Here is a 16760-nt window from a genome sequence, read left to right as displayed (position 1 = left end):
ATAATATTGTTTACAATTTATCAATTGGTATCATGAGCAATGTCATTTGAGTTTTAGGGCTTGATTTTAGACAAAAAACCCATTCTTTCAAAATCTGATTTTTTCACAAAATTTTCGAAATCATGATATATTAATGAGGGAAATCGGGTTTGATAATGTATGTTGGGTTTTAACAATGTTTTTTGACAAAAAAATTCGTGTGTATTGTTATGAAACCGAGTTTTTCATAGAGCTCAAAAATGGTGGAAACCCATTTCCGGATTTCATATTGTTTTGACATTTTGGTTGGGAGATGGGGAGAATGGAGATGCTAGGGCCGTCGGCGACGGAGAGGGGAAGAAAACCCACGTTACAGTGGCCAAAATGGTGGTCGGAGAAGGTAGTTCCAGTCGGGTCAGACCCGCGGGCCGAACCGGGTCGAACACGACCCGGATGCCCAATTTTCAGAGGTCAGGGACGACAAAAAATGACACGTCGTTTTGCCTCTATCAGGCAAAAACGACATGTCGTTTTTCAAAAACTACATGTCGTTTTTCCAAAAACTACATGTCGTATGGGCTTATTTAAAAAAAAAAAAAACAGACCTATTTTGGGCGTGTGGGGGCGCATGTGTGGTTGCTTTTGGGCCATTTTTTTTCCCATTTTCACTCATTTTTAATACCATATTTTGTATATGTTTATGCACAAAATTAATTCATGAATTTGGTTTCATAATTGTATTTATATTTCATCTTTTGTGGCATAAATATAATTATATATTTTCGACAATTATTGTTTATTTTCTTGCCTATCGTAAGAATAAACATGTAAATTGTTTGGTGAAGAGGAACATTTAAATAATTATTTATTTAAATTTTGTGTTTTTCCTCCAAAGTTACATTAAGGTCCATATGAGTAATTAATTATCCTATCGATAATAATTATTTGGTAAGGATGCTTAATATGGTAAAGAAAGTCTATTGAATTTTATGAACCACAATTTGTCTATCCTCTAGATAGTAAATTCAAGTATTTGGTTATAATGCTTAATAGATTGTTCTTACTAGTGAATGAGTTCTATCTTTTGTTTATTTAAGAACTCTAGCATACATAATGATCATTTGTTATTTTTTGCGATCATTCATGAGAAAGAGCACAAATGACATGATTTTGTTATAACATGCATTTAATAGTTATTGCTCTTGTTTCTCATTCAACACTAAGCTATCCTAGAACCTCCGCCGTCCTGACATTGAATGCAACCAACCACAAGCAGTGGGTTGAGTCTATCACGATGAACTTGACTTTCATGAAAGTGGACTTGGCCTTGAGAATTGATGCACCATCTAAGCCTGCTGATGATGCTACTGAGAAGGATAAGAAATTCTATGAGGACTGGGAACACTCCAATCGTTGTTGCTTGATGCTCATGAGATATCACATGGATGAATCCATTCGTGATAGTATTCCTAAGTCCGAAAATGCAAAGGATTTTCTTGCTTCCATTAAGGAAAAGTACCTGTAGAGTCCAAGAACTTTACTTAGCTAGTGAGATAGTAGTATTATAGTATTTATAGTATTATCTTTATAACTGTGGATTTTTGGTTCAGACCGAGATTTATTTGGACACTCATAGTAGAACTTGTAGATTTTCTAAGTTTAACCTATAGTTTAAGAATATTAATTTTAACCTAAGGTTTGATTAATATGACTGATATTGAGGATAATATTTATTATACTATAAGGTTTAAATAAGAACCAATAGGATTTTAAGCACATGTTATGTATGGGTGATTAAGGATTAAGTATTTTGAGGATTTAATTTAATAAGGGTAAAGTTTGAATGCTCTAAGGTCAGTCAGCAGCTTTGAATACGTTTGAGGGCTTAGTCAAGGCTATTTACTCAATTTGAATTAAGCGAAAAATGTGTAATTTCGTGTTTAAATAATCAGCGAATGCCGATATATCGCAGCTATAGGGGGCGATATATCGCAGCACGTAGATACAGAAAACACGAAACGATGCACGACTGCCTCGGGCATACTGGCCCAGGCGATATATCGCCTACAAGGGGCGATATATCGCTCCTCTCAGCATAATTTGAAAAGTTTTGAAATCGTTTTCCATTCAGCCATTCAACCTCTTGATAAGTCCAGCAACTTTTTGAACGAGTCTTCAACCTCTGCTGAACGATTATTCAAATTATTTTCACCTAAAAACCATTATTTTTATTTAAGTTAAATTAAGATCCTTTCATTCCTAAACTCTATAAATAGGACCTAGTACCCAGCCATTATTCACCTTTTACTCTAAGTTCAGAGGCTGCAAGTTGCTAGGTGAGTGTGAGAGTGTAAACACTTGGGTGGGGAAATCATAAGCTTAATCATCATAAGCTTATCAAACACTTGGGAAGTAAGATTCTATAGTATTTCGGTTCGAGGTTTAGATTGGTCTACAAGTCTTCAAGGTATTTCTACACCTTAGTTCATTGGTATTATTTTCTTTAAGTTCTCATAATCTTTTACCAGCCTTCTAACCTTATTCTTTATTTTGGTTAGAAAATCTAAGAACTTGCACATAAGTTTTTGGTAAGTATTTTTCTCAATGGTTTAGTCCTTCCATTCCTTTCATTTCTCTTCTTCACTATACTCACTCTTTTTCAAATGGTTCTTAGGAGTTTTCCAAAGTCCCAACTCTGTCCTCTTATCCCGGTATTTTGGTAAGGAAAATAGGATAGAAATTCATATGTTATATGTTTTATATGTTATCTTATGTTTCTTATGTTATGATAAGTGTTATGATATGTATGTTTGTAGGCTTGGGCATATGACCCATATGACTAACAAGCCCCAAATAGATTATGGGCATATGACCTGCTTAGCTAGTAGGACCCCACTAATCTAATGGGCATATGACTTGTTTAGTCTATGGGACCCCAAGTAATAATGGCCATTATAGTATGTGTATGATATAAGTGTAATGTTATGTTATGTTATGTTTTTATGTTTCTTATGAAATTTATGTATATGAACTATGTGTTAGATTTTCCTTGCTGGGCATTAGGCTCATTCCTTTTTGTTTATATATGCAGGAAAATAGCTATAGTGGCGGTAAGGTTCGTGGATGATTGGGGAATGTGTATCGGTGATGAATGCATTCAAGGAGTCGAGAGTTCAATTTTCGAGGATGTAGTCTTGTTTTTATGGTTTTACATGTATTTTTCCGCACTTGCTATGTAACTCCTTTTTATTTTAAATTATGTTTTGTTTTTAAAACAATGGGATCCCATATCCTACTTTATATTTTATGTAAGTAACTCTTATTTTTACAAGTTTCCTAATAAAGTTATGGTATTTTCACAATGTAAGTTTTATTAAGGATTAGTATGTATAGTTTCGTTAATGGTCCAAAAGTCTAGAGTAGTTGGGTCATTACAGTACCAAAAATTCTCAAAGAATGAGCACTTGAACATGCTCCATCACACCATTTATGATGGTTCAAGTGACATCAGGGCTCATATTGACAAGCTCATGAGCTATTATCACAAACTTAAGGCCATGGGTATGGATCTTGGTGAGGATTACATGGTGTGGTTGGTGATGGAGACCATTCCATCTCAGTTTGATGCGATCAGATCAAGCTATAATGCTCAGAAAGAGCAATGGACTGTTTGGGAAATGTCTGCTATTCTTGCCAAGGAAGAGGAGGACATGAGAAAAGGTAGGGCAAGAAGCATCTCTATGGTGACAAATCCTAACAATCTGAACAATCCCCACAAGAGAAAGTTCACTTCCAATAACTCTGGTAACCAAAAATCTCTCAAGAAAAGGACTCTTAGTCCTAAGGTGAATGGACATTCAGGCTCATTCTCTAATGGTCATAAGAATGAGTTTTTCAAAGGGAAGTGCAACTTTTGCCAGAATTTTGGGCACAAGAAAGCTGATTGTCGAAAGCTCAAAGCTCACCTAGAGAAGAAAGGCAGTGACAAGTCGAAGAAGACCGAGTAGTCTGGAGCAGAATGTATACATGGGAGATGATACAAAAGTCCAAGTTGAATTTTTGGGGACAGTTAGATTACAGTTGAATACATGACTTTTTTTGGAGTTACAGGATGTTGCTTACATACCCTCTTTTAGGAGGAATTTGATTTATGTATCTATTTTGGACAGGCTAGGTTATAGTCTTCTTTTTGGGACTGGAAAACTCACTTTGCATCGTGACTCTCTATTGGTTGGAAATGGAACTTTATGTGGAAATTTATATAAACTTGATTTGCATGATGTTGCTTCTGTTTCTTCTACTTCTTGTCTTAATACTATTGTTGGCTCTAAACGTACAAGATTAGATTTGAAATCTTCTATGTTGTGGCACAAACGTTTAGGTCATATCTCTAGAGACAGAATGGAAAGTTTGATCAAAGATGGGGTACTTCAAGGTCTGGATTTTTCAGATTTCACTGCTTGCGTTGATTGCATTAAAGGAAAATTAACTGCCAAGGTTTAGAAAGAGTAAAATAGACAGGTGCACAGGACTGTTGGAGTTGATTCACACTGATATATGTGGACCTTTTGTTCCACCTGCCATAGGTGGTTATAAATACTTCATCACCTTTATTGATGATTTTTCCCGTTATGGCCATGTAGAGCTCATTCGTGAAAAATCTGAATCTTTAGATGCGTTTAAGATTTTTAAGACGAAAGTTGAGCTTCAAAAGGGGAAGAAGATCAAGGCAGTTAATTCTAATAGATGTGGAGAGTATTATGGACGTTATGATGAAAGTGGAAGGAACCCCGGGCTTTTCGCCAGGTGCTTACAGGAATGTGGCATTGATGCAAGATATACAATGCCAGGAACACCCCAACAGAATGGAATTGCTGAAGGGAGAAATCGCACTCTTCTTGACATGGTGCGATTTATGTTGATTCATTCTAGTTTGCCAGAGTTTTTATGGGGTGAGGCATTAAAGACTGCAGCAAGTTTGTCCCAAAGATGCCTTATGAGCTATGGTCAAGTAAGAAACCAAGCTTGCGTCATTTTCATGTTTGGGGTTGCAAAGCAGAAGTGAGGCCCTATAATCCACAGTCTAAGAAACTTGATCCGAAGACCATTAGTGGCTATTTTGTGGGCTACACCATTGGATCAAGGGGTTCCAGATTTTATTGCCCGTCTCACACCACCAGGGTTATAGAATCAGATAGGGCTGTCCATTTTGAGGATGAATTTGGTTCAAGTCAAGGGTCAAGAGAAATTGTTTTCAGGGAAAAATGCATTTTTGTCCATGTACCTGTCGCTTCCGCTCCTATTGATGACCCTGTGATTGAACAGATTCCGGTAGAAACTCATGATGAACCTCAAAATCAAGAACAATGTGAAAATCTTGATATTGGGGATGATGAAGCTATGGTGAGAAGATCACAGAGAACCCGCAGGTCTGCTATTCCTAATGACTACCTTGTCTATTTACAGGAACATGAGTTTGATGTGGGAGACACTTTTGAGCCAGTTACCTATCAAGAAGCTATGAATAGTCCTCAATATGTATTGTGGATGGATGCAATGAAAGATGAGTTGAATTCTATGTCACAAAATGAAGTTTGGGAGTTGGTTGAATTACCCAAAGGTTGCAGACCCATTGGATGCAAATGGGTGTATAAGATCAAACGTGACTCGAATGGGCAAGTGGAAAGGTATAAGGCTAAGCTTGTGGCTAAAGGCTATAGCCAGAGAGAAGGTATTGATTTCAAAGAAATCTTTTCACCTGTTTCCACCAAAGATTCGTTGCAAATCATTATGGCTATAGTTGCTCATTTTGATCTAGAACTTAATCAAATGGATGTGAGGACTGCCTTCTTGAATGGAGATTTATTTGAAGATGTTTACATGACTCAACCTATTGGTTTTGAGAAGTCTGGCAAAGGATTGGTCGAATAAGCTTGATGATGCGTTGTGGGCTTATCGGACAACTTTTAAAACGCCAATTGGTACTTCTCCCTACCGTCTTGTATATGGTAAAGCTTGTCACTTGCCATTTGAACTGGAGCATAGGGCACAGTGGGCGTTAAAGAAGTTGAATTTCAATCCGGTCGCTTCGAAAGCATTAAGGTTAGCTCAACTGAATGAGCTAGATGAATTGCGTCATGATTCCTACGAGAATGCAAGAATCTACAAAGAGAAGACAAAGAAATGGCATGACAATAATATTGTCAATCGGACTTTTCAAGTGGGCGATAAGGTGCTGTTATTCAATTCCCGTCTCAAGTTATTTCTGGGAAAATTAAAGTCTCGATGGTCGGGGCCATTCAATGTTACAAAAGTGTTTCCATACGGGGCTTTGGAGATTCAACAAGGTGATTCTTCGCCGTTTAAAGTTAATGGACAGCGGGTGAAGCATTACTATGGAGGCGAAATTGAAACGAAGGTCAATATTACATTGGTGGATTCTTGAAGGCAAGAAAAGCAGCGTCCGGCTAAATGACGTTAACGACAGCGCTTTTGAGAGGCACCTCATTATTTTGTAATTTATTTGTGTTTTTGTTTTCGTTTGACATTATTATTATATGGACTAATATAATTACAAACATAATTCCATTATCACAATCATTTTTTAGAGTGCCTACGAATAGTTAAAGACCATAATGGGATGGTTAATATTAATCTAATTGCATTTGAGGCACATGGTAGCACCCTAAAGACTATAGGTTGGCCCATTAAACCATAGTGCACCATATCTAATAATATAAGCACAATAGGCCCAATATACCATTTAGGGTAAGAAGGCATAAGAGACATATATATAGAACATATATGTTGTTGGGTGATGATAAGCATGTGGTATTGTGGTAAGGGTTTGCTATCCATTAGGTCCCTCTTGCATTTTGCACTTGTTTTTGTAGGTGAATTGAAGATTGCTAAGGGAGGAAATGGCTCAAGAAGGGATTGGCAATATGGGAGGTATGCTCTCTAGATTCTAAATCAATGCTCTAAATAAAATGTGTTCTTGGATTGTTGTATGAGCATATAATGTTGTTTTGAATCTGATTTATGGATTTAATGCTCATAATATTGTTTACAATTTATCATAGTATATATATAACCCCACTTATATAAATATAATTAATTGGATTTGGATTATTAGCATGGATCAAATATTTGTATAAATATATATATATATATGAATCACTATATTTATATAAATTATTATTTATCTAATTGAAAAGCATATACCTGTCTGATCATAAAAACTCCATAAACATATTGTTTATATTAATTATTAGTAACATTTAGATCGATAAATGGAATTAAACTGTAAACAGCAACTAAAATATTAGTTTGGAATAATAACAATTAGGTTCAATTTATAAAGCTTTTTTCTTATGTTAACAAAGGCATCTAATTAGCTAGATCTGTGTGGAGAGAAATGAGTGATCAGCTAGAGCAAGCTAGTGGGCAGTGATTCTCACTTAATTATTTTTAATTTAAAATTTTATATTTTTTTAATTTTGTATTTCATATTTTCCTTTATTTTATGTTGCTTCTATTATAAAATAAATGGCTGGCTTCTACATGCAATAATCACTTTTGATTATATCTTTTCATATTTTATTGATTGGTCCAATAATAACTAATATATAGTTTTATAATGACTAATAAAATATCCAAAATCATATATTAGTTTATTTGATACTTAATTTGTTCTTTCATTTTATAAACTTACATGATCGATTGATTTTCTTCAATTTTTTTATATCAATGACTTATAAGCATATATATACTAAATACAAGTAACGAACAACGCACGTTTGTTTAGTTTTATTTTTAGAATTTATTATTTTTATTATTATTAAATTCGTATAATTATCATATAAGTTTCAAATAAATAAACAATATATATAAGAATGACATAAACATATTAAATAAAAAATTAAACTAAAATATTATTTATAATTTTTTTAAATATATATTATGATAATCTTTTTAAACATAAATGATAAAATTATATATTAAATATTATTATCATAATAATATTTTATAATATTTGAATTCACATTAGTAAAAAATTCAGAGTATATATTATTATTAAAATAAAATTATATAACATTTAAATTTATATTAATATAATTATTAACTATCTAGTTTTATATTATATATTACTATAATAATGATATTTTCTAACATTTAAATTTAAATTTGATTTTTTATTATAATATTTGAATTTATATTAATATAATTAATAAATATCTATTTTTAATTAGTTTTAATGGTATATTCTTTTAAATATTTAAAATATTCGGTTAAACTTAACGAAATAAACCGTTAATACTAAGAATTTTCATTATCTATACATTTTTTATATAGAAGAGTTATGGTCATCAAGTTACTTGATTGATGACAAAAAATATATTTATGAGATCAACTTATTCAATATAATAATATAACAAAAAAAACCCTTTTTATATATTAATTTATGATCTACTCTTTAAGATAGTTCTCTTACTTTTTGTGATGGGGGAAAAGTTATATCCAACAACATACTAGTATATCTTATAATAAAGTTGTTATACCCAGTTTTCGAGCCATAGTAAATATGACCTCGAAAACTGAGTTCGCAATAAATGGTATCGTGAGGGTTAGAGTATGCTCCAGGATTGTATATCGAGCCTGCAAAGTACGATACATTACCTCGAGTATGGTGACCTCGAAATGATCTCGATCTCGAAAGGTAGCTCTGAGAGCACCCTCATCTTCAGGAGCGACTTCGGAGCAGGGATCTTGAGCTCGACGTACTATCTCGAAAGCCACGTGAGCTCTGGAGATGTCATTAGCTCGGGCAATGATGGGAAACCTGGGAGGCGAGAGCCTTAGAGATGCGCGATCGCCACTTTGAATATCAACAAGTATTATAAACAAGAGATGTAATCTTCATTTATTGATGTAAATCCCCAAGAATTGTGGGATATTATTTAGTCAGTTATACGCCCCCTGGTCTTCAGGGGACATTTCCTTTTATATCTGATTATAAGAATTTAAAGCCATTTATTTTATTCATAAAAGAGTAACTACCCAAAATATGTGGGATAGTATTCGGCATCCTTCTCTATAAATAGAGAAGCTATGCACCATTGTAAAGGACCCGAAATTCTGATCCTTGAGAGAAAACTCTGAAGAATTCATGCTAAAGAATTTTCAGAGATAATCTTGAGATTAATAACAAAGACTCGTGGACTAGGCAGATTTAACTGCTGAACCACATAAAAATCGTGTGTTTGATTTGTTTTATTTCTTTTGGCCATTGTCATTAATTATTTATGTGCTCTTCTTTTATCTGTTGACGAAAAACGGCGTCAACAAAAGTAATGAAAATATTTTTTTTCTTTTAATGTTATTTTTAAAATAATTTTCTTTTTATAATTATTCATAAATTAACTTTTTAGATAAAGTATCGAGTGAATTCCACATGTGTATCAAAATTATTTTATAAAATGAGATTTTATAAAAACATTATCATTTTATAAATTGATATATATTAAGAAAAAATTGTATATTTTGTCCAACCTCCCTTTATAATATCTAAGGCTTTTTTTTTTTTTTAGGAATATAATATGTAAGAATTATCTAGACCTCTTAGTTAGCCATCTACTTTTCTCAATTTGGGCCACTAAGATACATTATATAAATATCTATTCTATATAAGAATCACTCAAAGTATATATTATAGGGAAATTTAAGTGAAGACATAATTAGGGCTAGTGAGCCCCCATTGATTGATGTGTGTGTGACTCCACCCATGAAAATGACATTTACGGCTTCCTAAAAGAACACTACATCATGATGAGAAATTCACATAAAATGGAACTTATATATATATATATATAAATAAAGGACACTCTTAATAATTATTACGGATGATTACTTTAATATTAATTATTAGATTAAAATCAATTATCCATATTTATAGTTGTTAATTAATATTTCTAAAAAAAAATTGAATTTTTTAAATTTTTGAAAAGGTTACCTGATTATATGACGGTCACATATTTATTAAATTAAAAAAAAATTAAATCTTATTTAAGCATTATATATAAAAATTCAAAATTAATGTAGAAAAAAAATTTACGTGTCAGTGACTTGCTATACCAAGTCACTATGTTGTCAGATTATCATAATTGTTAGTACCCATCTATGAATAGTAACAATTGATAAGTCTTCCGTATATATATATATATAACTATAGCTACAACCTCCATATATTCCATCATACTTCTAATTTCTATTAATGTAACTTAATTAATGCATGTCCATTATATATTGATACCTTTATACATCAATGTATACATTAATAATTAATTTAAAGCTTGAGAATATATCATCCACAAGATAAATATCTTGGTTGTGCTATTATCACTTCTTTTTTTATTAAAAAAAATTGGTAACTTAATTCTTTTTATTTCAATTTTTTTTTAAATGTCAATTTTATAACAAAAATGTTGTAAGCATATACATTTTGAGGGAGTATTTATTAAATTTATGGAAGGGTGTGTCAATGTTAGGCTTTTGGGAAGGGGTTTTTATATTTGCTTTTTTATTATTATTTTATGTAAATGTTAGATTAGCTGAGCGAACTAGAGAGAAAAGTTTTCTGGTTTTGAGAGTATTTGTAATTTAGAGATCTCTAGGTTTGTAACTCTTTTTGTAATTGTTCTTGATACACAATTAGAGTTGTGAGAGTGGTTCTTCAAATGTTTATAATTACATTGGTGGTTGTAATCTCTTTTATATTTCATACTAACAACATGACATTATATTGGACTGTTTGCTTGCTTTTTGCTACTCTGATCTTTTGCAATTGTGGCTCGTTCTCATATGCAATTTTTCTCATTTTCTTCCCAATAGTAACTATGTTTAATTTTTTTAATAATTGTGAAGCCAATTAATAATAGGAAGATTTACACTCACACATCTTATAATATAAATAATTACTAATTTGAACTAATTTTCTCCAAGTATTCAAATCTTCCTTTTTATTCACTAAAACTGTAAAAACAAACAAAAGTGTAAAACCACACTAAATAAAATAAAAATAACATAAAAGACTGTCTAAAACATCACCTAACCATGATATAAACTAGACTCAATATAAGTACCAAAATGGAACCTTGTCAAAACATAGGATACTAAACAAGAAAAATCCCTTATTTAAAAGCTGTAGGTTTATAATGAAGGGATATGAGGTTGATGCTTCCATAACTAGGAACAGACCAATTTGTTTGGATATTTTTATGTTTTTTTTTAAATTAAAAATTGAAATTGGGCATTTTATTTATGTGTTGTGGTCCTTTAGGAAAAGAGAGGCAGATAAAGCTGGTTGAGCTAGTGATTAAATTTCAGAAAATAAATTCAATATTCAAAGGTGAAACTTAGTCAACAGTGGGGGACATTTAATAAATTCACATGTTTTCCATGTTTTAGTCAAATATTACATTTGACTCCTGTTTACGAAAATTCCAACGATAGATACCATACATCTAATTTGGTTAATTGTTTTTACATTAAAAAATGATATTATTTTAAGGGAGATGTAAATATTATACAATATTTGACACAAAAAATCACAAAAAATCAATATGATATATATTTAGCATAATTTTTAATTTTATGCTACAATGCACAATTGTAAAAAATGATGTAAAAATTAATCTTTAATGCTCATTTGATATATATTGAAAATATACAAAAAGTAATAATTTTTCTTTCTATATTATTGTTGATAGTATAAAATAATAAGATTAAAAGTATAACATTTAATGCTAGTAGATAAAGATAATACTAAAATAATAAAAATGACATTAAATAAAAAGTGTAGTATTTATGGTTATGCAAAATATGCACCATAATATATTCTGTATCTAATTTGGCCCAACTTTTAGCATGTATCAAATTTAGTAAAGTGAGCTATATTTTACCAATACATCACTAATTTGGCACTCCATTGAAAATACTTTTATTGAGAGAGCTAATTTAACAAGTGAAAATGAGCCACACTATTAGATCATATTTAATATTTAATGGATGGGATAAATTTTATATCGAATTTGACATAAAAAAAAGAGCCAATATTATACTTGGCCCAAATTTTGTAATTTTATTCCATTACACAAAGTGTAAATTAACTTACTTTAAATGATTAAATAAAAAGTAAAAAAAGATTTTGATTAAAAAATTGTATTAATTAGTAGCAAAATAACAAATAAAAAAAATGTAATGTTCATTGTGTATCAAAGTTTAACTATATATAGTTGAAGTCTTCGAAGTACTGCCTTTTCTTCTACTCTTGATTCTTCTGCCTTTTCTTCTTTTCCTTGCAGATTTGATAAAGATGAAGATGCCAAGCACTTGAAGAAGCTAAAATACCTAGAAGATGAAGAACCATCAAGAAAAAGAAAATATATATTTAGTTTTTAATTATTTTAAGACTTTTTATTATTTCTATATTGAATTGGTTTAAATATATATTTTCTTCTGTTAAATTTTAAATGTATTTTAATTAATTTTTTATTTTTTAAAATCAATTTAAATAAATTTTTAAAAAATAATAATGAATAAACCAATTACATTACTCAATCATCAGTTAACAACTTTAGTAGAGTGAGTACTAATGGAACCCAATGAAAGCAAGCATTGGGTATTTTTCTCACCAAAAAAAGATTGGATGCTAAATCACAAATTTTTAGAAAGATTAAGGAAGATTTACACTCACACACCTTATAATATAAATAATTACTAATTTGAAACTGATATTTTAATATACCCATATTATAATATTTTTTTGAAAGAAAGAAATAAAGATTTCATTAAAAGGAAACTGCCTAGCACTAGAGTCAAGGACTCATACATCTTGGGAGACCAGGCCACCAAATCATAGCATTGTCAATGGAAAGAGCCAACTTGGCCAGATCATGAGCTATGGAATTGGTTGACCGGATACAATGATAAAACCCAACCACATCAAGATTATTACAAAGCGAGAAAATATCTGCAATTACAGAACCAAACTCAGCTAAGAGGGGCGTTTTGTTAGACAAAGCCAAATAAACCCGCTTACAATCAGACTCAACAATCACATTATTATAACCCAAACTCGAACAAAGAATCAAGCCATGCAAAACAGCTAGCGCTTCAGCCACCGGGGGTGTGATCAAAGCTTGGACCGGAACCGTCGATGATGCCAAGCAATTCCCAAGGTGATCGTGGACCACCGCCCCACAGCCGACCCTGCGATTACCGGCCACCAACCCTGCATCAACGTTGAGTTTCAAATGGCCAATAGGAGGGGCAGACCACCGAGGCTGAGCCGCTACAGTTGCAGCCAGGGCATTAGTGGCAATAGGCATCTCAGATCTAAGAACCTCAGTAGTGTTAGCATCACGATACCGTTTATGGAAATCAAGCGCCCACCCTAATACACCTTCCTCCGCGATAATGTGCTGCTCATGCACAAACTTATTTCTTCGATACCAAATCCTCCAAAGCAAAATCAACAAAGTCTCAAGCTCATCCTTCCTCAAAACATCAACACATTCACACAAAAACATGTAAAAATCTGTATGAGGAGGAAATGATGGAAGTGTACCGAACAGAGCATGATAAGTAATCGAACGCAAACTAGAACAACCCCATAACGCATGACAAGTAGACTCCATAGCCTCGTTGCAAATAGGGCAGTCCCTAGTAGACGGAACTCCATGCGCCACCAAATTACTTCTAGTAGGAATCCAGTGTAAGCTAGCTTGCCAAGCAAAGATTTTTACCTTTGGAGGAAGAGAAAGGCCCCAAAGAGTTTTCCACCAAGAAGATTGCCCCTCCGAGCTCGAAAACTGCCCCCAACCCAACAAACGGACGGCATTCCAATACCCGCTCTTAACAAAATACTCACCAGAAGCATTATAATGCCAAATGAGGTAATCCCGACGTTGAAGTGAAATGGGAATAGACAGAATTTGATTAGCCTCATCCACAGCAAAAAGACTATCAATCAAGTTACTATTCCAATTACCATTATCATGTTTGAGATCCTGAACCGTGGAAATGAGAGGATGACCATGAAACGAATATGTGGTATTGACGAACTTTTTAGGAATCCAGACATCATCCTTGATTTTAACCAAACTACCATCACCAACTATCCATCTAGCCCCCTAGAGGAACAGCTCTCTACCCCATAAAATGCTTTTCCAAAGATAAGAGCCCCGGCTAGTTTCTTTAACATGCAGAAAATCCCCTTGAGGGAAATATAACCCCTTCATCACTTGAGCTGCAAGGGAGGTTTGACAATGATAAAGCCTCCAAGCTTGTTTAGCAAGGAGGGCTTTGTTAAAGACAAGAAAATCTTTGAAACCCATCCCACCATTGGACTTATGCCAACACAACCGCTCCCAAGTACACCAGTGCATCCTTTTATTTTTATCATTACCCCCCCACCAAAAACGAGCACAAAGTTTATGTATTTCTTTAACTAACTTCACCGGAAGACGAAAAAGGTTCATAGCATACGTGGGAATAGCCTGGATAACTGAATTCAACAGAACCTCTCGACCTCCAGCAGAAAAAAATTTGGCCTTCCAACCAAATAACTTGTTCCAAATTCTATCCCGAATAGACTGAAACAAACTAGATTTACTTCAACCTGCAAAACAAGGGAGGCCCAAATATTTCTCATGACAGGGAACTCTATTAACCCCTAACAAAGTAGCCAAATCAATCTCCATTGCCTAACTCATTCTAGTAGAAAAACACACCGAAGACTTATGTAGATTAACAAGTTGACCCGAAGCCCGCTCATACCATCCCATAACTTCTTTGAATCTAGCACAGCTTAACCAAGTAGCCTCCAAGAAAAAGAAACTATCATCAGCGAACAAGAGGTGAGAAACCATCGGACCCGTACGTCCACAATGTAACCCTCGAAGACCTCCTGTAACACACTCATTCTTGATCAAAGCAGATAATCCCTCAGCACAAAGTAGAAATAGGAAAGGGGATAGCGGGTCCCCCTGACGTAAACCACGGGAAGGAGTAATGTTTCCCACCGTTTTTCCATTAATGCAAATCAAATAATGAACAGTCGAAATACAATGAAAAATCAAATTAACCCATCTCTCATTAAAGCCCAATCTACCCATCATACCACAGATGAAACTCCATTCAACTCTGTCGTAAGCTTTCGCCATATCAGCTTTCAAAGCAAGAAAACCTGTTTTACCTTTCTTGTGTCGCTTGATAAGATTAAGACACTCAAACCGGATCATTGCATTATCAGTAATGAGTCGGCCAGGAATAAAGGCACTTTGTTCTTCAGAAATCACCTCCCCCAATACTTCTCGCTTTCTATTGGTCATCATTTTAGTTATTATTTTATACACCACATTACATAGACTAATGAGCCTATAATCAGTAACTTTCATGGGATCTTTGACCTTAGGAATCAAGCAAATGGTTGTTCCATTCACACACTCCAACGAACCATTACCATCAAGGAAATTAAGAGCCGCATTACACACATCCGGACCCATAGAATCCCAGAACTTCTGATAAAACCCAGCTCCCATCCCATCCATGCCCGGACTCTTATAAGGGTCCATGCTAAATAAGGCCTTCTTAACATCCGCGACGGAGAACGACCGAAGGAGTTAAGCATTCATAACCGCCGAAACTTTCAGCAGCACTAGATCAAAAACCCGATTAAGATCATTAATGGGGGGAGCATCAGATGTAAACAAATGGTCAAAGTAGCTAACAAATTCATGCTCAATGGCATTCGCATCCACCACCCAAGAATTAGCACCATTGCTTACACCTTTAATCACATTCTTCTTCTTGCGGGCCGATACAGATTTATGGAAGAAAGAGGTATTCTTATCCCCCACTTTTAACCAAGAGGACTTGGATCTAGAAGCCCAATATTTCTCATCTTTATAAACCAAAATATCGAGTTCCTTTTCCACCCATTTATACTTTTTCCAAGCAGCTTCATCATTAATAATTTCAAGTTGAATAAGCTCCTTTTTTTTTCTTTTTAATTGCCTCCTTTGTTCGCTTGAACACTTTGAAGTTCCAGCTAGAAAGATTACCAGCAACGGAAGAAATGCGTTGCGAAAGGCATGCCGTCCTCACGAGGCGTCCCCCATCCTAAAGAAACCAACTTCGCGCACTCCGGTTCATTAGCCCAAGCCATTTCAAAGAAAAACCGAGGTTTCGAATGAGCTCCGGAAGGAGTATAGATCTCTTGACAAATCGTAGTTAGAATAGGCCGATGATCCGAGCCCCACAACGCCAAATGAGTCACCGAAGAACAAGGAAAAAGGTCCATCCATTGTTCGTTGCATAACATACGATCAAGCCGCTCTTGGATGATACCATTATTTCCATTCCTTTTCACCCACGTGAAAGGAGAGCCTTCATACCCCATATCAACCAGTCCCATACTCGACAAAGCATTTCAAAAAAATTCCATCAGCCCAGGAGCTCGAAACGCCCCTCCCATCTTCTCATGCGAGAATAAAATCTCATTTAAATCACCACCACACAACCAAGGCCAATGGTACCCATCCGCGAGCTGAGAAAATAACTTCCAAAAACTTGGCCTCAGACTATGATCAGGTTGACCAGATACCCCTGTATAACGCCATTTTAAACTCGAATGAGAAGAGATCAAAACATCAATGTGGAACCGAGAGAAACCCAACAAATCAACCACCACGTTCTCGGTCCAAAATTAGAAAATACCA

General features: G+C 33.9%; 1 protein-coding gene across 1 annotated transcript; it reads right to left on the bottom strand.

The window, feature by feature from the left end:
- Positions 1–15662: 15662 nt before the first annotated feature.
- On the bottom strand, positions 15663–16456 carry LOC133784580 (uncharacterized). Its single transcript, XM_062223874.1, has 2 exons — positions 16172–16456; positions 15663–16076 (listed from the first exon to the last, which is right to left on the bottom strand). Exons 1-2 carry the CDS (start codon positions 16454–16456, stop codon positions 15663–15665), a joined length of 699 nt encoding a protein of 232 aa, XP_062079858.1.
- Positions 16457–16760: the final 304 nt, after the last annotated feature.

This window comes from Humulus lupulus, chromosome 6 (genome assembly GCF_963169125.1).
Source record: "Humulus lupulus chromosome 6, drHumLupu1.1, whole genome shotgun sequence".
In the NCBI taxonomy this organism is placed as follows: Eukaryota; Viridiplantae; Streptophyta; class Magnoliopsida; order Rosales; family Cannabaceae; genus Humulus; species Humulus lupulus.
This window is presented reverse-complemented; position numbering and strand designations above follow the sequence as displayed.

Excerpts from the sequence above, each read along its gene's own strand:
- LOC133784580 (XM_062223874.1), bottom strand. The coding sequence starts at position 16,456 with ATGGGACTGGTTGATATGGGGTATGAAGGCTCTCCTTTCACGTGGGTG. Across the intron at positions 16,077-16,171 it reads AACCGGAGTGCGCGAAGTTG|TGTTCAAGCGAACAAAGGAG; the intron begins GTTTCTTTAGGA and ends GGAACTTCAAAG.